Source organism: Miscanthus floridulus, chromosome 12, assembly GCF_019320115.1.
Source record: "Miscanthus floridulus cultivar M001 chromosome 12, ASM1932011v1, whole genome shotgun sequence".
NCBI lineage: Eukaryota > Viridiplantae > Streptophyta > Magnoliopsida > Poales > Poaceae > Miscanthus > Miscanthus floridulus.
In genome coordinates, this window is record NC_089591.1 from 47,182,411 (window position 1) to 47,207,418 (window position 25,008).

At 40.9% G+C, this 25,008-nt stretch overlaps 1 protein-coding gene across 1 annotated transcript; it reads right to left on the reverse strand.

The window, feature by feature from the left end:
• Positions 1 to 1,421: 1,421 nt before the first annotated feature.
• Positions 1,422 to 7,080, reverse strand: LOC136496674 (uncharacterized). Its single transcript, XM_066492409.1, has 12 exons — positions 6,766 to 7,080; positions 5,404 to 5,550; positions 5,203 to 5,317; positions 5,024 to 5,115; positions 4,829 to 4,926; positions 4,099 to 4,136; positions 3,629 to 3,864; positions 3,341 to 3,434; positions 3,048 to 3,238; positions 2,342 to 2,561; positions 2,084 to 2,251; positions 1,422 to 1,940 (listed from the first exon to the last, which is right to left on the reverse strand). The coding sequence occupies exons 1-12, from the start codon at positions 6,982 to 6,984 to the stop codon at positions 1,738 to 1,740; spliced, it is 1,821 nt and encodes a 606-aa protein (XP_066348506.1). The 5' UTR covers positions 6,985 to 7,080; the 3' UTR covers positions 1,422 to 1,737.
• Between the last annotated feature and the right edge of the window lie 17,928 nt (positions 7,081 to 25,008).

Sequence of the window (25,008 nt, forward strand, 5' to 3'; positions counted from 1 at the left end):
GAAGTAACTCCGAGCCTAGTGAATCTCACTGTATGAATCCAGGGCTAAATTCGCTTTTGCACTTGCACCACCAAGTTAACCAATGGGTCACTTCACCACGAATTCCCGTCCACAAACTCGTCGATTCTCAATCCGGGTCCACATCGGCCGTGCAGATTCACTGTGGTGCAGTCATTACGACAGACTACGCGAGATAATTCTTAGGGCCATTTGGAAACAGGAATTGAATTCATTCTAATAATTATAATTTAGGCATCGATTAATTAAGTTAATATAGTTGTGTATGTAATATATTTGTATTTTTTTTTTGTTAGGCATACAAGGGACATACTTATATGTTGCATTTTTATTGTAGGGAAGTGAGTTGAAGAGTGTGCTATAAGTTAGAGAATAGAATTATAACATAGTGATCTATAGAATTCATTTCTATTTTCCACCCTGTGAATTTGAGATAGGCTTATTTATGAGCTTAGGAATGTTACGGAATGTCAAATTCTAAGCCAAATAGCCTAATTCATTATGTAGATTTCAATTCTTCTAAAATAAAGAGATCCAAACAGGCCCATAGGTAAATCAGGTTTGTCTGGCTTCTTATTATTCCCAACAAGTGAATCCAAGGAACGCCCCATGCGTTTGGTAGAGATCCAAACAAATTTATCAATTTCTCGGCTGAATCCATAAATCTCGCTTAGCACAAGTATTTGGGTGATTCTCCTTCTCAGTTCAAAACAGAGAAATAGTTTCTTCTAGTTCAAAACAGAGAGAACTGTTTCTTCTAGTTCAAAACAGATAAATGTTTTTTTCTACTTCAAAACAAAGAGATAATTCTTCTAGTTCAAAACTGAAAAATGTTTTTTTCTAGTTCAAAACACAGAGAAATAACTGTGTTCGGCTGCAGTAGTTTGCAGCAGTCTTTTTTCCTCTCTATATGAAACACTGTACATGCAGCTGCAAACTAATGTTTCTTCTAATTCATTCAAAACAGATAAATATGTTTCTGATGTTCCGTGGACAGCCGCTTCACCCAAAACGATTCTCCTGAAACTAACAAGGATGCAATGCAAGCAGGTCTGTCCACGGACATGTAGATAAGCTTCTTTTTTTGTTAGTTACCTAAGATAACCCACCTGCAGATGTGCTTCATTTTGTGAGTTACCTATCTATTAAACCTATTTTCGAATTCACAAGCAAACACACTTGCATCCCTTAGCAAGAATCAGAACCAATTCTTCTGTCAACCAAATAAGGCCTAGATCTAGCAATTGGTTAGCAACGATTCTCATGTTTCTCCAGAAATAATTTTGGTTTGGCAGGGATCCAATTGTTTCTTGTGGGGAACAGTTTAGAACCGCACCCTTAATGTACTGCACTCATTTGTGGACACTCGTTGCAACACTATTAGGGCAAAGCATGTCACGACGAGACTACGAACAACCAATTATGTATTTTACGAAAAAATGCACAAAATTGTACAAAAACCAATCAAACAAGCATACCACCTAGTAATGGCTGCTAAAAGACAAACTGCAAACGTAATTGTGATAGTGTGCCTGTTCGCCTGCCCTAGGCAAAGACTATTGTGTCCCCTCTGTTACACATCTTATCTTATGGTCAGCATCTCAGTAAGGCAACACCGCAAGAGTCCAGCATCCAGTTCAGCAAAGAAATTTCACGCCCGCTGGGAGGGCAGGTGTTGCTGAGAGGTGTGCTATATTTGGATGATCCAAAGATTGGAGATCACTTGGTTTTCTTGTCCTCCATACTCGTCTCGACCTCAGCCTCCGTTGGCTGGGCGGCTGCTGCTGCTGCTGCTGAATCACTTCCTTCCAAAGTCTCCTGGGCTGCGGGTTCATCCACGCCTCCGAAGCCAAACTCATTGACACGCTTCTTGTCAACCGGATATTTCCACCTCTGATAGAGGTATATCAAGAAGATAACATCTGCGGACACACAAGTCAGAGAGCAGTCAATTAGAAGTCTACAAAAAGATTAAAAGAACATGAATGGCATGTCCAAAGAACAGGATGGTTTCCCTGCTGTAACCAGCAGTTATTTGACCCAAAAAAGTGATAGTTCATCTTACCATCTCTGAAAACTGAGAGACGATGAAGCATTGGCATTTTAATGACAAATGCAAAAAGGTCATCAATTATAGTGTTGAGGAACTTGTAGGTCATTTGTCTCCATGGCATATGAGCAACAGACTGCAGCTTGTAGTTGATAAATAATTGGGGGCACATCATAATGAAACCTAAAGAATGGAAGCTTTAATTATATAAGCTCTACAACTAACGCAGATCATCGCATCAAATAAACTGGCGACAGTGGAATAGTTGCTTACCAAACATGTACACACAACTTGTCATGGAAGAAAGTATCCATGAGTACCAGCTCTTGTGCTTTTCATACTTAAGTGAATAGATAGAGAAACCGATCACAAGGAGGAAAAGGACATAGGTAAGGTACTTCATTGCAATGGCATCGTACTCTTTGGTCTTATTCTGTGCATATGATTCACGGTCTCGGAACCTCAACATGGGAATTTTTCCACTTCTATCGACCTGAACACCATGAAAGCAATCTTTCATTTAGTGTACTAAAGGTAAACCATCAAGTATAATTCTATTCTAGATCAACAATCTCATCAACACAACAACAACAACAACAAAGCCTTTAAGTCCCAAACAATCTCATCATATAGAAGAAATATATATCTATACCAACAAAGAACAAGTTATAACAAAGTATATACACATAGAAAACTTCAACAATCTGGATATCAAAAACACATCAAGGGGTCAATGGTGACAGTAGTTAAGCATGAAGTAAAACTGTGAACTTGAAAATGCAGCATGACACACTAACTGGTACTGTAAGTGAACAATAATGGAGCAAATAAAACAAATTCAAAGTGATAACTAACACTAGAAATCTTTCATATGTTTATGACCTTGATTATGATTGTAAAAATATTTAAATGTCAGGTGAAAATCACAAGGTCTACTTTGAACAATAAATACAAGGGGTAAGAGTGATGCAGTTTTTACCTCAATATGCATCGCCTTTCCGATCTTCCAAAATTCAATGCACACACCAATTCCAGAGCTAGCAAGGATCATCCATGAAGTGTCATTGTCAAGAAGGTACAGGAAAACAACTAGTTGACACACAAAATTCAGAACCACAGATTTTGCCGATAGACCTTCCATGGACTTGTTCTTGTTCCAGAACTGGATATCTGAAAACAAAGATATAAGAAAGTTGTTTGTAATAACTTGTTATTGATGCATAACAAATCTTACTATACATTCTATTAGAAAAAACTATATGTTGTACATACCATTTTTGAAGGCCAGGAAATCAAACAGAGAGTGTAATAGAGAAACGACCATAGTCAATCCAAGAAGATAAGGATTTCCTTCAAGGAAAACCCTCTGCAATACAAATATAAGAAAAGAGTCAGCAGCTGATAGACACAGTAAAACAATAAGGACAGAAACCGCATCTCAAGAATACAAACTACAAGTACATAATTTACAAGATCAAAGACTGCAAAGGAGTTGGTCCCAAGATATCCATAAATGTTGTGTTTAACTAAATGCACTTTTGAGTATACACACTTGTATACCTTGAGTTCATCAGCCTCGCCTTCAAGCATACTTCCATAACTACGATGAACCTGGAAGGACTGCTCAATCTGTAAAAACAATTGCCACTTGGTCATGCTAATAGGACCAACTTCAAGGTTTAAAGGCAATTCCTCCAGAGTCTCATTAAGCGCTATTAATTTATCCCTCAGTAGCCAAAACTCGTTGAAGAATACTGTAGGATAATAATCGCCCGTGGCTGGATCCACATTCAGATCTGTCAATCTATTGTAAAGGAAAACCAAAACCATTCTCGCCAAAAGCATGTAACTTTTCTATATTCCAGGCTTTTCAGCATAATTGGATTTGAACAGCACATTTTTTGAAGAAAAAAGACAGTAAGCCAGTAACCACAACTAAATGTGAAGTATATGTATGTTGTAAGTGTAAAAGTGGAACTGTCACAAAACAAAAACAATATATGTTACTATCTGTTACAGTTGAAGGATACATGGAGCGACGTTGGGAGGTACATTATTGTTGGGATACCTGTAAAGTATGAATGGGGCAATGTCAATCATACGTAGAGAGGGTGTACAGAGCAAAGAGAACACATAACGTAGAGAGGATGTACAGAACAAAGAGGACGCATAAACAGCAAAGCTGATGCTATACAACAACAATAACAACAAAGTCTTGTCATATGATCAAGAAAAAACATATACTAAAAGTGGCTGTGTTGCAAAACCTAAAGCTCTTAGGAGGAAAAACTCATGTAGTTTCATCTAAATGTCAATATAACCAGAGCGGAACCTTGAATTTAACCATAATATCATTTAGGCTTAGCAGTATCAGCTTGTGATTACCATATGATGCAAACAGTTTTTATATCAAATTGGACGAGGGTTGTAAGTAGCCCTCATAAAAGTTCACAGGTTATACAAACTCTTGATTCAGCAATTCTGATTCATTGTAATAACATCGATCTTGTTTAAAATAAATGTTACACTGGAAACTAAGTGTTTTGTCACCAACTGGCAACTTTATAACAGGAGTGTCAATGAGGCATAGGTCCAATTTAGTACTTCATGGCAACTAACAAGGCAAGGTAAAATGCTTAATAGCTATTATTTGATGCTGTCAAAAAGAGCAGGGTGAGAAGTACAAATCATGTGCCAATGTCACAACATATTGAAAGGAACATAATCAAACTTAGAAACAGAGCTTGATTTTGTGAATACCGTGTGAAGTCTTCAACAAGATTTATTGTTACATTTGGTTTCCAATAAGATATATATTCAGTCGGACCCTCATCTTTATCCTCAAATTCTTTATTCTCCTGCAGATCAAATAAGGATTTTGTTAGCTTGGAAGATACAAGCAATACCATAAGTTGGTAGTTCACATACTGAGCTACAAAGGATGAAAATAATAACCTTAGGTGGTGCTTGCTCTTCAGGCTCTTCTGAATCTCCAAGCAAGCTCTTCTTTTTACCAGCTTTTGATTTTGGCAAAAATGCCACAACAGCTAAATGACAGGTGCAATGTAATCAGTATTACATACGTACATGAGATCGTATAAAGGAAGATCATTCTGGAAAACAATAACACATACGATGTGTCCTCCCAAATGCAGATTTCTGCTCATATTCTGGATCTGTAGGGTCCACAGGGTAACCCGAGCGGGCAAAGTAAACATGAGCATACAAAGAGCCATTATGCTTGAGAGCCTGTAACAGCACATACACAAAATTCAAAACAAATAGACCATAGTTGCGTGAAATAATGTTTAATGTTACTGCAATTAGTAGTCTACCTCTGAAGGATAGTATGTCAATGATCGTGTTCTAGTACTGGTAGGTCCCCAGACTGCATATGGTATGTTTGCCTCATGCCAAACAAGTGCATCCTCATTAGCAAAATCGTTGAACTTCTCGTTCTCTGACAAATACATCCACATATCCTGCAGCAGCATAGCCACCATGCAATTGGTCTTTAGCAATTCAAAAATGACTACTGATCTAGGGAAGGCCTAAAGAATGAACTCTGCACAAAATCCACACAGTACAATTACAGAGTTTGATAGACTTCTGCGTCGTCTCTGCATTAAAAATATCCATAATGCCCCACTTCACCTTATGCCATATGATTCATCACATATCATCAAGGGAAATATAAATGCATGGTGAATAGATTTACCAAAAAGATGAAGCCAGTGAGGCACGTCAAAAGTAAGTGACCTCTTGATCTTTGAAACATATTCAGCATTTAATCGACATTTATTTTAGGATTTCATCAGAGAATAAGATAAACAACAAGCATACAAAATAATCAACTTGATCATGTGTAGAGCCAGGTAATCTCTTCCATTGTGGAGACTTAAATTACGATGTATCGTCTTCAACTCGTAGTTGATGCAAAGTACCAGAAAATTACTTCCCAGGAAAAGAGGAGTGTTTGATTACATTCTCAATATTTTGCCACATTCAGCATTATCATGAACACAGAATCCAACAAACAACCTTGAACCCACCAAACTTAATCTAAATAACTAATAGAAATTTCCACTCCAGCATAAACATATCGAACAACCACTCTTCCATCCTGAACAGATTATTAAAAAGTCAAAACCCTAGCTTAAACACTACAACAACAATTCAAACACAAAGTCACAAATAGCACCATACCTACATCTTCGCACAACTTGCTGCATTCAGCCAGCATGTCATGACCAAAGTTCACAAAACTTCTAGCGTTTATACTATTTGTGAAAAATCATTAACTATCAGCTTAGCCTCCTGAGATCCAATAACACACCCAAAGCATTATCCTTTTTCTCACAATAAAAGGAATGCTGATGATGCAGAGCACCAATACGAGGTGATCACTAGACCCGGAAATATCTCTCTTGAACTCAAACAACAAAAAAACGCTTTGCATGCACGAAGAGTCAACTCCTCTTACGAACAGCACCCATGAGTACCCCCTAACGAATACAGCTCCCGGATCACAGCAACCAAAGGAAAGGTCAGACTAAATCTTAAAATTACCTTAGCATCAGAGCAAATAACCAAATTACCGGCACTACAGAACCTAAACCCACTGACGAGCAAACCGCAACAGACCTAAGACGCATCTTCAAACCAAAATTTCGCGTGATGGCTGAGGGCGTTCTCACCATTGGCTCGCCCTTCTGGAAGAGGTTGGACATGAGCATCCCGGGGTCCGCGGGTGGGCGCTTGGGCCCGAAGAACTTGGCCGCGAAGTACCAGAACACCGCCATCCGCACGATGCCGGCGATGCTCTGCCCCAGGCCGCCGCCGCCGCCCTGGCGCCCCGCGGGGCCAGGACCCTGCGGCTGCGCCGCCGCGGCCACCGTCGCCGCCGGCTGCGACATGGCCGCCGGCGAGCTGGATCGGAGCGAGGAGGAGGGGCGCGCCTAGATGTGAATGTAGACGAGGTTTTTCGGTTTGTGTTTTTTTCTCGATCGCGTGATGTTTTCAGTATTTTTAACCGGGGTCCGTTTTGCGTTACTTTATATTGGTTTTTACAGATAAGGGCGTGAGTTATTTCTTAATTAATTGTGTGCAGAGTCTCTGTTGTGTTTGCCGGCCTTTGCGGCTTGGCTTTGTGATTTGGAGCTAGACGTAATTGTTGAGGACTTCGGGGTGTGTTAGCGATGAAAGGATGCTTCAGCTGGGATTTGCGCCACGAGGCATGTTGCCGTCCTGTTAGGAAGCAAAATGTTAGACGTACCACCGTGGCATATATTGATGAACCTGCAAAAACCAAAGTATTGAAAACTAGGATAAACAAAAAAGATTTGAAGTCACATTATTACACTGAGATTAATGTTCCAATGTGTGCCTCCTCACTTAGAAGCACTCTTTAGGACATGTATAGGGAGGTACCACTTATAATTTTACCTAATAATACGTATATAGAAGGGAGAGAGATAAAGATATCGTCAAATGATTAATATATGGTATGGGAGCATGAAAGAAATCTCTCATAAACAACTTTTACCACTATAGACGTCTATTGTATGCGAACACATGTTATTTAGCAATTGGATGCTTTTAGATTGCTCCCATACAATTCGTACGGTGACTTGTTTATTGTTGTGTATATGACTAGCATGGGATTATCCTATAGATAGTTGTCTGGATTATTGTACATGCCCTTAAGTGCATGACAACATGGAGCAAAATATATGATCTTACCTTTTGCTACAGAATGTCAGAATCTCACGTCTTGCCTAGAATCGGACATGGTCTAGCAAAAAAAAACATAAAGCCACATGCGCTCTAATCTTTATCACAAAAAATCTTTACCAAATCTCTCATCATCTATTGTTTTCATACTCTCAGGTGCTACTCTATGGTAAACTGTAGATTTATATTTGGGTTATGGACACAATCCTTAACATATGCATGATGCATCCTCTTGTTTGTTTGGGATTGAAAAACAATTATATCTTTCCTAGTTAACTGTTATTCATTCGACGAGTTATTTGCCAAGCATTTGTTCCCATATATTACCTTGTAACCTTAGTGACAAAAATGTTGATCCACATCCACAAATAAAGGTTATTTTTGAATGCATGCAGTTCCCATCACACTCCTTTGATCACAACCTCTGACACCCCCCCCCCCCCCTCCCCCCCCGGTTTTCAATGAAAATCCAAGGGCACAAAACCTCTCTTCTTACTCCCCTAGAAAAAAAAGCAATAAAGAAGGGTATTTGATCTTGCATAGTTTGAAGTGAGGCTAGAAAAAAGAATGGCAGCCTAGTGAATGGGAGTTTTGGCGACACGAGGTTTCAATTTTTACTAGACTGTTCAAAGGAGTTTGGCGTTATCCAATGCCAATAAAATCGACTCTTTTTGACATACTTGTTCAATTTAAGCAACATATGTTAATATTATTTATTAAATATTAATATGTTTATAAATATTGATTGATACGTTCTACCCCTTCACACTAATCTACAAATGTATAAGTTTTTTCAAAAAAAATCTACAAATGTATAGATTCCAGAGAACACGGGTTGAAACATGTGGGAAGTGTTCGGCACTGCAGGTTGAGATGGGTTTCTCATTTGATTGATGCTCAATCTGGATCATGGGATGAAACGCTGGTGAGGAGATATTTCTATGCCCGTGATGTCGAGGAAATACTGAAGATTAAAATTCCCCGCAATGCTTGTTCGGATCAGGTGGCTTGGAATTTTGAAAAGACCGGTATCTCTTCTGTGAGAAGTGCATATAGACTGACTATGAGAAGGGAGCATGGTGAAGGGGAGATCGGCAGCAGTTCTACCCCTGCTGATGGGAGAAAGGTGTGGAAGACCTTATGGTCTCTTAATGTCCCAGAAAAAGTCAAAGTTTTCGCGTGGAAAATTGCTACTCAAGTTAATAAGTGTTATCGACATATTGCTCCGCAAGCTACCTGTGAGATGTGCGATCACTGGAGTGAAGATTGTTTCCATGCTTGTGTGCAATGCCCTCACGCCGTTGTCCTGCGTCACGCTATGAGAGAGCATTGGGCGCTGCCGGCTGAGGAGGACCTAGTGTTTACTGGACCGGATTGGTTGTTAGTCGTCATGAGCTGATTCATGGTAGAGGTGAATGCAAACTTGCTTATGCTCTTATGGAGGGTTTGGAGTGTACGCAACAGCGTCCTGCACGCCGAACAAAAGGTTTCTGTGAAGGGGTCCATCATTTTCTTGACACGATACATGGACTCTCTTCTATAATACCGTCAGGGAAGCTCGCAACATGATACTATGGGGAAGCAGTGTGCACTTGTGGGGAACAGGTGCCCCCTCTGCAGCTGATCGATAGATTCAGAAATGATGGAGCCCTCCGTCGCCGGGTTCCTTGAAGATTAATGTTGATGACGCCTTTATCCCTAGCTCGGGGCCGCTGCTATGGGTGTGGTGATCAGAGAACATGCAGGTCAAGCAAAATTGGCATCATGGCGTGTGCTTTCATATTGCAGGGATGCTGAGGAGGCAGAAGCTGCTGCATGCCGCGAAGGGATTACACTTGCTGCGTGGTGGCCGGAGATTCATATGGTGTTGGAACTGTTTGTGCTGTGGTGGCCGCAAAGTTAAAGAACACTTATCAAGACCGCTCGGTGGACTGGTCTCTGGTGCGTGAAGCGCAGATTGCTATGGAGGAGTTGAGTAGTTTAGATATAGTTAAAATTGGTAGGGGTCAAAATAATGTAGCGCATCAACTTGCTCATTTTGTAATTAGGTCGGGTCGTAGTGAGGTCTTTCTTGCTTCTTTTTCTGAGTTTGTTTTGTATGTTATCTATAATGATACTCCATAATTATTAATAAAGTTTTTGTTCCGCAAAAAAAAAGTTACTAGAAAAACGATGGTTAGAGTTTGTAACCTGAATACTCATCTACGTATATCTACTGGATTATTCATGCAGATCTAATCTAATGGGAAAAATAAAAGTAAGCATGGAGCTATGGGCCCTATTTACTTGAACTTATCAGTCGTACCATTTCAATAAAATAATAATATTTTTTCTCACAATAAATCAGTATCAACATCAGCATCGATCCTTTTTTCCAGCAAGGCGGATAGGGCATTGGATTGTGGGGTTGCCGTAACAATTTGAGTATCAAAAAGCGGGACCACATTCGCGAATCTGAGCTCGGCAGCGAGATATTTTGTGCGGCTTGGAGCATCTGGCGTCTGGCCCAGCAAGAGAACCTGCTGACGCGGGAAAAGGGCGTGTTCCCTCCTCGGTCTGCATCTCTCGTCTTATTCTTTTCTCTTAAATATATAAAATATGTTTGGCAGAGAAATATTTTAGATTCTCAGTTAAAGCATTAGAATATCTGTTACACGTCATAAAGAGAGAAATGTTTCCTAGAGAATTATTTGGGACCAATTCTCGGTTTTGACTGGTCTAGATAGACAAACAACTAAAACCTGATTTCTCCTAAGTCTGGTTCTATTTTTAAGAATGCAACAAGCTAGCCAAATAGTTTCATAATAAAGTTGAAATGAGAATCTGAATTGGAAATGTTCTTACGGCAGAAACTCGCGCAAATCTCGCATCTCTCTCCGTGTTGCTTTGTCGCGTCATCAGCCACGATCGATCATACACTAGCTGGCCCATTTCCAGTTTCGCTAAAGTAAAGGCTAAGCAGGTCTAATTGGGCCGTTGGACGAGTGATAACCTTTCCATAATCTCCCAGTTGGGCCGTTGGACGAGGGATAACCTTTCCATAACCTCGGCAAGCTCTTGGGCTCGACTCCTCACGTAAGCGTTGGAATGGGAGCCCATGACTAGCCGCAAAAAAAGAGTAAGATTCACGATAAGGGTCATGCACAAGCATCGTGCATGAGAGAGTTAAGATCATCTTAATTTATGCAATAGTCTTCTTTTCCCTTTTAACTACTCATCTTAAATTTAAGTAATAGTTATATGCGGAAATCTGTTTTCTCTCTCTCTCTCTCTCTCTCTTAACAGGTCAAAACCTCATGATCAGTGGCGGAACCAGAACATTTGAGTAAGGGGTGTTAGACAGATAGGATCATCTAGGCGTAGATCAGTGGGTGGTTTCTCTTATATTCAGGATAAAACAAGTATTTCGTCCTAGAACATGAACTAGAAAGAGAGAGAGGGGTAGAAGTGGCTGACCATAGGGCTTGGAGGAGCTACTAGCCATGGTGTCGGTGGCGAGGTCGGTGACAGGGTAACGGTCGCCGAAGAGGATGCCGAGGTGGTGAAGACGGCGGCGGCGCTTTCTGTTGCTGTCAGCGCACCGTCTAGATCGGATTAGGGTTTATAGGTGGGGTTCTTTGGGCGGCGGTGAACCTCATACTTGAGCCCCCGGCCCCACCTTCTCTTTATAGCGCTGCGCGACGAGGGCCCATCAGCCATGTGTGCGGCTGGACGCCCCCGATCAGGGCCTGAGTTAGGGTCCGATTCGATCGTTGGACCGAGCCAGTGGAGATCCATCTAACATTCTCCCCCTTGATCTCACTTTATGACTTGAATCTAAAAAACTTATCTCAGCCCATTCCATCATAGATTAGTGTATAGAGCATGCCTCGTCACAACAGTTAGTACCATTGGATTAACAGCTACAATACACTTCTCTGTTTTGAAACAGATTCTCAACTAGGCCCTTATTGTCCAGGGATCATAGGCTTTTCCGTAAACCCATGCTGGCTAAGTGTTCTCTGAACATATTGGACGGTAAGCCTTTTGTAAGCGGATCCACAAGCATTTTCTTTGTACTTACATGCTCGAGACTAATAGAATGATCCCAGACCATGCTCGAGGCTAATAGAATGATCTCGGACTTTGTCTTTCACAACATAAAACTTTATGTCAATGTGTTTGACAACACCACATGACTTATTGTTGTGAGCATAACATACTGTTGGCTCATTGTCGCACTACAACTTGAGTGGCCTATGAATGTCGTCGACCACTTTCAACCTGGGCATAAATTTCTTTAGCCAGTTCACCTGCCCCGTGGCCTCATAACATGCTACAAACTCGGCATACATCGTGGACAATGCAGTGACAGTTTGCTTGGAGCTTTTCCACGATATAGCTCCTCCTGCGAGAGTAAATACATAGCTTGATGTGGACTTTCTATCATCTACATCTTTCATAAAATCTGAATCTGAATACCTCTCTATATGTAGGGAATCAGATCTTTTGTATGTTAGCATGAGGCCTTTTGTGCCTTGCACATAACACAAAACTTTCTTTACCATTCTCTAGTGTTCTATTCCTGAATTACTTTGATATCTACCAAGTATTCCAGTAACAAAAGCTAAGTCACGGCGTGTACATACTTGAGCATATTGTAAGCTTCCGACAGCTAAAGCATATGAAACCACTTTTATTCAATCAATCTCATATTGGTTTCTGGGATATTGGAATTCCCCAAAATTATCGCCCTTGACTATGGGAGCAGGTGAAGGCTTATATGCATGCATACTATATTTCTTGAGAACCTTTTCTAAGTATGCCTTTTGTAATAATCCTAAACCCCCCTTTCTTCTATCTCGGTGAATCTCTATTCCTAAAACGAATGAAGCTTCACTGAGACCTTTCATATCAAAATTTGAGGACAAGAACTTCTTTGTCTCTAGTAGTAGTTTAATATCACTACTAGCGAATAAGATGTCATCCACATACAAGATTAGGAAAATAATTTTCTCATTCTTAAACTTTGCATAAATGCAATTGTCCTCCATATTCTCTTTAAACCCAAACTTCCCTATTGTTCCATAAAACTTTAAATACCACTGTCTACAGGCTTTTTTTAATCCGTAAATGGATTTCTTCGAGCGGCATCCCATACGTTCTTTTCCTTTTATGACAAAACCTTTTGGTTGTGCCATATAAACATTTTCATCAAATCCCCGTTAAGGAAAGCCGTCTTCACATCCATCTGATGTAATTCTAAATCGTAATGTGCCACTAACGCCATTATGATTTTAAAAGAATCCTTACATGAGACTATAGAAAATGTCTCATTGTAATCTATTCCTTCTCTTTGCATGAAACCTTTCACCACAAGTCACGGTTTAAACCTTTCTATATTTCCTTTGGAGTCATATTTAGTTTTGTAGATCCATTTACAATCTACTGTCTTGGCTCCTTTAGGAATTTTCTCTAAGTCCCAAAAATTGTTAGTGCTCATTGATCTCATTTCATCTTCCATGGCTTCAAATCACTTCGACGAGTGAGCGCTTCTCATAGCTTCTTCAAATGAGGTGGGATCACCCTCCATTTAAATTCTTCACTACTATAGACTTCGTAGTCATTAGGAATAGCAGATTTTCTAGCTCTTTAAGACCTTCTGGGGGCCTCATTAGTTGGTGCTTGTTCCATATGGGGCTGTTGTTGCTCCCTCTCATGTGTGACAACGGGCTCTATAGGATCCTGAAAGACAGGTTTCTCATATTCATTTATTGTTGCCATGGGAGAACTAACAACAAGTGCTGTCACTACAATGTCCTGCACTGTTGGTGCAGCAGCAATAGGTAGCGAGAAAAATGGCTCCTAAACCATTGGAGTGGGCACATATACCCACTTCTTCACAAATTTAATTTTTCGTGCTACCATGCTCCCCCTGGCCTCCTCATCCTCCAAGAACACAACGTGTCTTGTTTCTACAAACTTCGTATGTCTGTTAGGACAATAGAAACAATAACTTTTTGATTTATCTGGATAGCAAATGAAATGGCAACTGATTGTCTTAGAGTCTAGCTTTCCAATGTTTGGGTTAAATACTTTAGCCTCAGCTGGACAGCCCCACACACGTAAATGTTTAAGTGAGGGATTCCTTTCTGTCCACAACTCATATGGTGTTTTGGGCACCGACTTGCTTGGTACTCGATTGAGAATGTGAATCGCGGTTTTTAACGCCTCCATCCACAAACTTATCGGTAAAATGGAGTAACTTATCATACTTCTCACCATATCCATTAATATATGGTTACGTCTTTTATCTACTCCATTCTACCGAGGCTCGTCTGGTGTAGACTACTGGACGACTATGTCATTTTCCTGTAAGAACTTTGCAAAAGGCCCAGAAACTTGGCCATATGGGGTATGTCGACCGTAGTACTCCCCCTACGGTCGGATCTTACTATCTTAATCCTTTAAATTGTGCTAATTTTCTACTTCAGCCTTAAATATCTTAAATTTATCCAATGCTTCTGATCTTTCTTTAATTGCATAAATATAGCCATAACGAGAATAATCATATGTGAATGTTATAAATGAATCATAACCATCTACAATTTTTATAGGAAAAGGACCACAGATATCTGTGTGAATTATTTCCAAAATTCCTACGCTTTGTTTGGCATCTTTCTTTATTTTATTAATATACGTTCCTTTAATGCAATCAATGCAATGTTCTAAGTCTGAAAATTCTAATGGCGGAAGAATTAATTTCTTAATCAGTCATTCTATCCTCTCCCTCGAAATATAGCCTAAACAATAGTGCCATAATTTTGATGATACATCATGAATTCTCTTCCGCTTATTACTTACATTTATAGATGAGGAGGTATTCTCATTTTTAGGACACACAACATTCATATTCTCACAAAGTGATAACAAATAAAGCTCGTCTTGTTAGAAAGCAAGACCAACACACTTATGATTAAACATAATCTTACATTGTCCATTACCAAAATGACAATCAAATCCATCATTGTCTAAACGTGAAACACTTATTAAGTTTCTACGCAAAGAGGGTACATAAAGGACATCTGTAAGCTTAAGTATAAAACCATCATTTAATTCTAATGAGAGCTCTCCAATGACTTCAACTTCAGCTTTGACTCCATTTGCTACCAAGCACCGACTTGCTTGGTACTCGATTGAGAATGTGAATGGCGGTTTTTAACGCCTCCATCCACAAACTTATCGGTAAAGTGGAGTAACTTATCATACTTCTCACCATATCCATTAATGTATGGTTACGTCTTTTAGCTACTCCATTCTGCTGAGGCTCGTCCGGTGTAGACTACTGGATGACTATGTCATTTTCCTGTAAGAACTTTGCAAAAGGTCCAGAAACTTGGCCATATGGGGTATGTCGACCATAGTACTCCCCCATGGTTGGATCTTACTATCTTAATCCTTTAAATTATGCTAATTTTCTACTTCAGCCTTAAATATCTTAAATTTATCCAATGCTTCTGATCTTTCTTTAATTGTGTAAATATAGCCATAACGAGAATAATCATATATGAATGTTATAAATGAATCATAACCATCTACAATTTTTATAGGAAAAGGACCACAGATATCTATGTGAATTATTTCCAAAATTCCTACGCTTAGTTTGGCGTCTTTCTTTATTTTATTAACATACGTTCCTTTAATGCAATCAATGCAATGTTCTAAGTCTAAAAATTCTAATGGTGGAAGAATTAATTTCTTAATAAGTCATTCTATCCTCTCCCTCGAAATATGGCCTAAATGATAGTGCCATAATTTTGATGATACATCATGAATTCTCTTCCACTTATTACTTACATTTATAGATGAGGAGGTATTCTCATTTTTAGGGCACACAATATTCATATTCTCACAAAGTGATAACAAATAAAGCTCGTCTTGTTAGAAAGCAAGACCAACACACTTATGATTAAACATAATCTTACATTGTCCATTACCAAAATGACAATCAAATCCATCATTGTCTAAACGTGAAACACTTATTAAGTTTCTACGCAAAGAGGGTACATAAAGGACATCTGTAAGCTTAAGTATAAAACCATCATTTAATTCTAATGAGAGCTCTCCAATGACTTCAACTTCAGCTTTGACTCCATTTGCTACCTTAATGTGTCTTTCTCCTCTTTGCAGGGTCCTCCTCGTATGGAATCCCTGTAATGAATTTGCAACATGAATAGTTGCACCTGAATCAATCCAACAAGTAGATTTTGCATAACTTAAATACAAGGACTCATCTATAAATATAATGATGTCCTCACCTTTTCTCATCATGTGCTTCAGGAACTCTGGACAATCCTTCTGGTAGTGTCCCTTCTTCTTGCACCATTTGCAGGTATCCTTGTCTACTTGAACATTGTTAAATTTCTGATGGTGATAAGTCTGTTGGGCCTTTCCTTGTGACTTAGAAAGGGAGCTACTGTCCCACTAAGGTTTCCCATGTGGTTTAGCATTCTTAAAGTTGTTTCTTTTATTTTCCTTCACATGGTTGATGAAGTCACCTTGTGAGCTCTTAAGCCTCTCCTCTTCTTGCACACACATGGCAATGAGCTTCTTAATGTCCCACTTATCTAGCTATAAATTATAATTAACAACAAAGGTCTCATACTCTTTGGGCAAAGATGCAAAAATCAAATAAACTAGAAACTCATCCTTGAGCCCCATGTCCATTGGTTTGAGCTTGGATGCCGTGTTGCTCATCTTCAATATGTGCTCTCTAATCCCTCCAAAAGTATATTTCTCATTGACTAACTTCTTAATAAGAGTGCTTGCATAAGCCTTCGAAGAGCCAGTAAAATGACTTTCCACCTTCTTGAGATACTCAGTGGCGGTGGTACATTCTGGGATTGATCCCCTTATTGGATTCTCAATGGAGCCCTTAATCACCATCAAACATTTGCGGTTTGAATTATCCCACTTCGCACGATCAAGGTCATACTTCATTCTTACTGTTGCATGGTCACGCTCCCGAGTAGCAAAAGTTGCATCAGTCTCATTTTCTGCCCTCACCGGGTCCACAAGCTTAGTGGGACAGGGAGAGGTTAGTGCTAGATCATTGTCGGATCGCGCAAGTGCTATCTCAAGCTTTTCTTACCATATGTTATAGTTGCTTCCATTGAGAGACGGAATGGACAAGATAAACATCATTGGATTGTATCCTGAAAACAAAATCAGAGAAAATGAGAAACCTTTAACATAATAATTGCATGTCTTAATTTAACTATTGGTCAAAATTAAAACATACAATGTACTTCTACATTAATTCTACATCACCGTTGGACAAAAATAGAACTAATGCATAAAACTCATAAATAAACTTATAATGTTGTTATCATCAACGTTGGTCAGAAAAATAACAATATCATAATTTAACTTAAACCAATATGACTACTCCTCCAATTCAAAATTTCCCATCGGTTCTAATTTAATTAGAGGATAAACATAAACATAGCAGCGGAAACATGAAAAAATACTCTATTTTTTCTAGAAGCATTTTTGAATACTTATCTACTCTCTAAAAATTAAACACGTTGGTGCAAATTTGTAGAGATAAAAACTAGATAAAACATATTGACAAAATGGTACTGAAAAAAAGAAAAACTTAAAACTGTTATCTACTGTTCGTTTGGCCCAGGAGCAAAACCGGCCCAAGGCCCATCGGCGCGCTGTGCCCTCCTGCGTCCCAGGCTGCAACCTAGGACTGGGCCGGGAAACTCCTTCCCAGCCTGCGCTGGCCACCGATCCTGCAAATGCTGACCGTCGGATCAGATCCAACGGCTGTCCATCGAGATCGGTGGAACAAAAACCTACGCAGCCGTCGCCTCCCTGAACCCTAACTCCATTCTTCTCCTCCCCTTCTTCTAGCGTGGTGCGGCGGTAGCCACGCACGGTGACCGGAGGAAGGTGGCGTCGTCGCCACAGGCCCCCTCGGCGGCGCGCGCGTTTGCCCATTGGTGAGCGCGTCGCCGTCGAGTGGCCTTGCGGTGGTGCTCTAAGCCCACGCGCCAATGACCCAATGTCGAGCGGCGGCTTGACCCATTCTGCCTACGCCATGGCGGGTCTTCTTCCCACGCGACGCCGGTGGTGACAGCGGCGGAGGAGCCCTAGTGAGTCCCCATCCCTTTTCTATCCATTTTCTTTAGGGTTAGGGTTTTAGGAATTTGGGATTCTATTTATCTCCTTCTAATTTCTTTTCTTTCTACCCCAAACTCAATCTACACACTAGATTATGCAATAGATACCATTGTTAGATAGATAGGATCATCTAGGCATAGATCAGTGGGTGGTTTCTCTTCTATTCGGGATAAAACAAATAGTTCGTCCTATAACATGAACTAGAAAGAGAGAGAGAGAGAGGGGTAGAAGTGGTTGACCATCGGGCTTGGAGGAGCTGCTAGCCATGGTGTCGGTGGCGAGGTCGGCGACAGGGTAACAGTCGCCGAAGAGGATGCTGAGGTGGTGAAGACGGTGGCGGCGCTTCCCGTCGCTGTCAGCGCACCCTTTAGATCAGATTAGAGTTTGTAGGTGGGGTTCTTTGGGCAGAGGTGAACCTCGTACTTGAGCCCCCTGGCCCCACCTTCTCTTTATAGCGCTACATGATGGGGCCCACCAGCCATGTGTGCGGCTGGGTGCCCCCGATCAGGGCGTGAGTTAGGGTTTGACTCGGTCGTTGGACCGAGTCGGTGGAGATCAATCTAACAAGGGGGGCCGGCTAAGCATGGTCGATCCCAGCAAAATCGCTGGCCGGATGGTGGTGGCAAGGGCATGTCCCACATGTTAATCATGAGGTAGTTAGTGAGGTCATGGTAGGTTGAAAATGCCCATTTTTCTATTGTGCAAACTCCTAGCGATTGTGAGTTTCTTAGGTGTGAGCCATGCGGAAAAGGAGCCGCTGGTGGATCACTTGTGTGTCGAGGTCTCGAGGAGGTCCAACATGGCTGCACGGGGCTAGTGAGCTTTGGAGTGCAGCCTCAACTGATTGCGTTGCTTGGTGTCAGGGGGTGCCATGGCCCCTGCTGGCCACCCCCTGGTTCCACCACTGCTCATGATCGTGAGATTTGCAGCTCGGCATTGAAGGTAGACATCAGAGCGTCAGCCGGGCAGGGATTCATCAAATATACCTCGAAGCTAGAGTTTTACCATGCAATGACACAAAACCATATAAGGTTTGGAAAAAAATCACTTATCCCCTTAAACTACCGTCTAAATAGCCCATGAAGTGGTGGTTTTTATTACGCCGTGTAACAGAACCGACCAAATCATAAGAACATAAGTACAAAAACAATCACCGAAGTGATCAAATTCTTGTACTTAAGCTCCCATAATCTCGGTAGTCCGGAAATCACGAAGGATTTCAACCAACTCTCGACATACAAACCAAGATCGTAGTGACTCAACACAACACATCATTCATTACAACATTTCACAAGTAGCATTCGAATTACATCCATCGGAGTTTAAATAAAATATTACAAACCAAGTTCGAATGTGCGGAAGCAACATTGTTTAGTACATAACTTCATAGTTTTCAAATACATTGCCAAGTCTGAGTCATGTCCCGCAAAAGCATCATCAGGTACGAGAACTAGTAGCGACCGCGCCCAACGGTCTAGTCTTCATCCCCAGCTAGGAGAAGGCAGTACTTGCAGCAACCAAAGTAGAACTGGTCATCTGCAACAGGTGGGAGATAAACCCTGAGTACGAGAAGGTACTCAGCTAGACTTACCCATCAAACCAGAAATAAAAGACACCAAGGATCATGCAAGGCTTATGAGGTGGGCTAGCTTGACACAGTTGCATAAAAGAGCTTATGATTATAGTAACCAATTTAAACTTAGCATCAAGCTTAACATCATTTACCTATCCACTAGATTAGCACCTGTACTAGAGCACTCACTTATTAGGAGCAAACAATATTAACCATAGCAGGTATAATAAGGCTATCATCATCATATCATCATTTCCGAACCATTAAGTTATTTAGTGTATCTACTTTGGAGATAAGCCCATCAAGTTCTCACTAACCGGGAGAGACGGCGACTCGAATCGAATTACAACTCAGCTGAGGGGGTATTCCTAACTCTCACCTTGGCATACTTAGCAAGGGTAGCCGTGGGTCACCTTTGGGACAACTCAGGAACCAAATTCGCGGGTTCGATCAGCGCCAGCGCTCTCAGGGATTACCCTTCTGCCAGGATGATCAAGACTTTTAAATCACCTGCCCTTGGACTCAAGCCTACGGCTCCCTTCCGAGGCGTACTTTATACTTATCGACTCCCGGCCTGAGTTGAGCTACTCGGCTTCGCGGTTGGTCTTCGGACACGGCCAACTAAGAGAGAGGCATGCGTTCAACATGAACAGGAAAGGCTCCAAGATTCAGTCCTTAATCGACACAGACGGAGTCATTGCAAACCAGCAAGCCTCCGTCTGGTCTCCATTTCAAATTAAGACTAGTTCTTTTCCACGATAGCAAATATAGCCAACCGTGCTATATGTATCTTTCTATATCTCGCAGGTGACAGGAAATCACCTGACTTCTACCGTGTTTAAGCAGGGCTAAGCACTACACGAGCCTGAACTACATAGGATTCAGGGTAACAATATCAGGACAAGGATGAGATAACCAATGCAGGAAATGTTTGCATCCAACACCTAAACGTAATGCAACAATATATAACACTAATACTGTAACTGCATTTCGGAAATTAGGAGGCTTAATATGCTCCAGGGCTTGCCTTTCACAAAGTTGCAAGGACGGTGATCCAGGCACTCAACGGCGACCTCGTCTGGCACTTGTCCTGAAGGCTGCACCTCCTGAACCTCCGGTGTCGGCTGCTGCTGCTCGCTCGGTTCCTCGAATTCCAGCAGTGTTACTCCCTCCGGTACACCTATTGCACGCCGATGCACGAGATAAATATCATGGATGCATAAGGAATGACATGATGCTCATGATGAATGAATCATAGTAAATGTTTAACGAAAACATCACTGGTCACCTGTTTATCGAGTAAAATAGCTCTATTCAAATCACTTTAAGCATGTATCTAACTTAACTTAAAGAACAAGATCAACTTACCTAACTTGCATAACCTAAGATAAAGATGCTCATCTTCAGTTAAAGGCCTAACACCTAGGAACATTACCACAAACTTAGAAATAGTAAATGCATACATAAATTAACATTTAAAGTTTTATATGCACACAAGTAGTCCCTTAATTCAATCACAACCAGAGTTCTACAATTCCAAATGACTTGTATGAGGACATTCTGGAAAGCTTATGAAATTCTCTACAAATCAATTGTAAACATCAAAGCATGATTCTTACGTTAACCAAATCGAATTCTAGTAAACCTAGAATCTATCCAGAAATGACAGGGTTACTAACTTAATTATTTAATGATAATGCAAAAGCATAATTTGACCAAATCAAGTTTACCAACTTGTTGCACATACCAGAGGAACACTAGAAAGTATAGTGCTAACTTCTAAATAAATTATTTAATATCATTTTCAAATTTATTTAGTTAATTAGGTGATTAAAGCAATATATAGTAAAACTATTCATAAAAATCTACAAAAATTACAGTAGCTATCTCATGCTTCACATAGACTACCATAAAAATTTCAAAGCCATTGAGCAAGCAGAACTTGCTGTACCTAAAATAACAGGTGGCATGTCTATTTTTAGCATAATTAGGAAACCCTATTGAAAACGTGTCAAGCAACATATTTCTTATTTTTCCTAGTATCATTCTAGCATAAGAATAGCACTCACCAATTTTTAACCTAATTGGATCTATAGAAAAATTATGAAAATTCACTCAAGATCCACTCATGCAAACAAGATAATTTTCTATCTCCTACATACAATGTCCAAAATATATAAAAATTTAACTGCAAGCTATTCATGATATGAGCAATACACCATAAAAATTTCATGCCATTTGGAGCTACCTAGAAAAAGATATAATTACCCCTATTTCTTGCATGATTAAGAGAGATAAATAAAAACTCCCATTTTTATAACAGAACATGGCGTGAATTATATTTTTAATAGAAACTAGACATTATCATGAACTCAACAAAATTGGAACCACATCATTTGAATCTACCAACTAGGAGATACATATTTTTGAATATCTGTACAAATCTATGAAAAGAATAAAACAAAAAACAAATTTGAAACCCTACTCTACTGGCTGGGCCGGCCCAAACAGATCCGGCGGCCCACAAACACGCGCAAGCGACACCAGCGCGGCCCAGACACGGCGCAGCCCAGGTCTGGCTCCCGCCTTCGGCTCGGCGACTGACGTGCGGGACCCGCGCAACAGAGAGACAAACAGGGGAAAAGAAGGAGACGGCGGCGTAGCTCATCGCCGGTGGCTCCTCCGGCGAGGTCAGTGGTGCTACGACATTCTCCTTGCCCGTGCGCATCTAGGGGAACCATCTATTGAGGTTATCATCACAGCTAGAGGGGGTGGCGACGGCCATGGCGACACACGGCCACGGCATGGCCGGCTCCAGCGAGACGACGGTGTCGCAACTCTAATGGGCGACTCGACGAGCATCAGCATCGCACCTAGGACCTAGCGCAAGAGAGAGAGAGGACGGGAAGGCCACGGTGGCAGCTGGCCGTGTGGAGCGCCATCTCCGACGAGGTCAGCCATGGAGGCGGTGGAAGAAAACGGCGATTTCGCCCTTACCAAGGCCAAAATGGCACGACGGTGGGGTGGAGGAGGTAGAGGAGATCACAGCGAAGCTACTAACGAGCTGGGCAACGTGTTTTCACGGTGGCGAGCGCGCACGATGATGGCGACACTTGGTCGGAAATGGGGAAGCTACTATGGCTCGGCGCTGCGTGTGGTGGAGGCGAGAGAGAGGCAATGGAGCAGGCGAGTGCGTTTGGGCAGGCGCTGGCCTTCTTCTAGAGGGCGAACGCGCGACGTGGAGGCTTTGGCCGAGCATGAATGCCACGTGGAGAGCGGCTCCTGCGCCGGTCGGCCATGACGTTCACTGAACGTTTTCTGAAAATTGTGATTCAGTGCTCAAGGATGATGACTGACAATAAGTATTCGACGTGTCAACATGGCTAATCCAATGCTCCTTTGCAAAAACTGTGTATATGAAAAATGTAGGCCTACCATCCATCTACAACTTCTTTTCAAGGACCATCATCTAATTCGCTACGGATCAGCAGTTACATCAAGCCAAAGTTGGCTTGATCCACTGAAAATCTAGTTATGACTTAGAATATTTTCTAAGTGTGAAATCAGCATGGAATTCTGACTTGTGGGTCATGTTTGAGCTTGTTCAAGCCATTTTCATGAGATGATCATAAAACAACTTTTGTTCCTTGATAAAATAGCTACAACTTTGGTAAAGGGTGCATAGCCATGCAAGATCCCATATTGGACTTTTGAATGAGTCAAACAGTGGCACTCTAGGGATCATTTCAAGTCAAACCTCTCCCAAGGGGCAATTTTGTCATTTTGATCTACATGAACAATGTCCAAACAATTACCCTAAGTGTAGTTAAGGTGTATTAGACCATGATCAACCACCTTACACAATTGTTATACCATTTCAAATGATCACATGTGATGAAACAACAAAACAAGCAATTCACCCAAATGTTGCAATGCAATGTTTCACATGTTTCATGACTTTGTTGTCATTTTATACTTGTCACATTACTACCATATTGCCATGTTTCAAAGTATGAGAAATTCATGTTGCATTCACAGGTTACACCATTACTATTCACAACAATCCAGTATGAAACACACAGTTGAAATGTTGCATATGCATGTTTCAGTAACAATGGCATGATGAGATAGATGATGCACATGTTTATGAAATGAAATGCAATTAGTGGAAGTCAAACACCTAGGGTGTTACACGCCGCATATTAAAAAATCTATATAGTCCCCTAACGTATCAAGGTTGTCTACGTAACCCCTTAACTATAAAATATGATATTGTGACATCAAAGCATCTAATGATGTTTAAATAACCTTCCAATGGTCTTTTAAAATCGTTTGGACACCATATCCCGCCACACTAGCCTAAGTACATATGTTTGTATGCAGGGCCATTTGGTGCCTTCAACTCCATACTCTTTGTAGGCTCCGCTCAACGAGCAACTCGTGACACCTTGTCTCATGTTTCACCTCCCAACACTCTTGTCAACGGCATTGAGCTCAGCACCATGCCTGCACCCTTGACATCTAGCCCCTCCCACTTGTTAAGTAGACCTTTTCCTATAAGGTTTATGATTAGTTTGTGGAGCTAGTTATATCTGGCCTTGCAATGTTGACAAAATGCATGCATGCCCTTCCCAAAGCCAACTAGTTTATGAACAATGTAATTTAATTTGTTATGTGCATTATTACCCTTTTTTTATGGATTTAAAGTGTTTCTTTTGTTTGAACCTTGTGTTTTGTTTTTTATACTCTCTTTTGAGAGAGCTGAGCTTAAGTACTCCTGGATCAAATGAATTAGTTAGTGTACACTTCTTTAGAGTGTAGAGGCTAGATCGCTAGAACCTTGTTCTATTATTATTAAAAAAAATGCAATGTTGCGTTGGTAAAGCATGGCATCTTATCACCCGGAGGTTGCAGATTTCTGAATGCTTGAGAACACGTATTAGGCTAGCTACGATTGGTATAGCCATATGGTACTGTTTTTCTTGATGATGCTTACGACACGTTTGGAACATAGAAATTTTACAATGATTGTTAAGAATTTTCATAAGAAACAACTTAAATCCATAGGAAAACCATATAATTCAGGATAAATTCCCACTAATCGGGGCCTTCGAAAGCATTGACTAGGTAGCAATGGCCAAGACCAGGCAGTAGACGAGCTAGTTCGACGGATGGTGAAGTTTTTGATCTTGGTGAGGAAAATTCTGTGTTTGTGGATTCGGTTCTGAGATTTTTGGCGTGGGGAAAAAATACAGTGCCAATCTATAATAGGTATACCGCAAGGCACCTTTCTCTCTCCCAAGTTTTAATCCAATAATGTTATCTTCACCAGCTTGACAAGATCTTTAAAGAGGTGATGTGTTAGACATCGCTTTACCTGCAGCATGAAACAAGAACAAAATCCACCCAATCATCACATACTCGGATCGAGAGGCAGTGATGATCATGATGGCATTGGAGAACT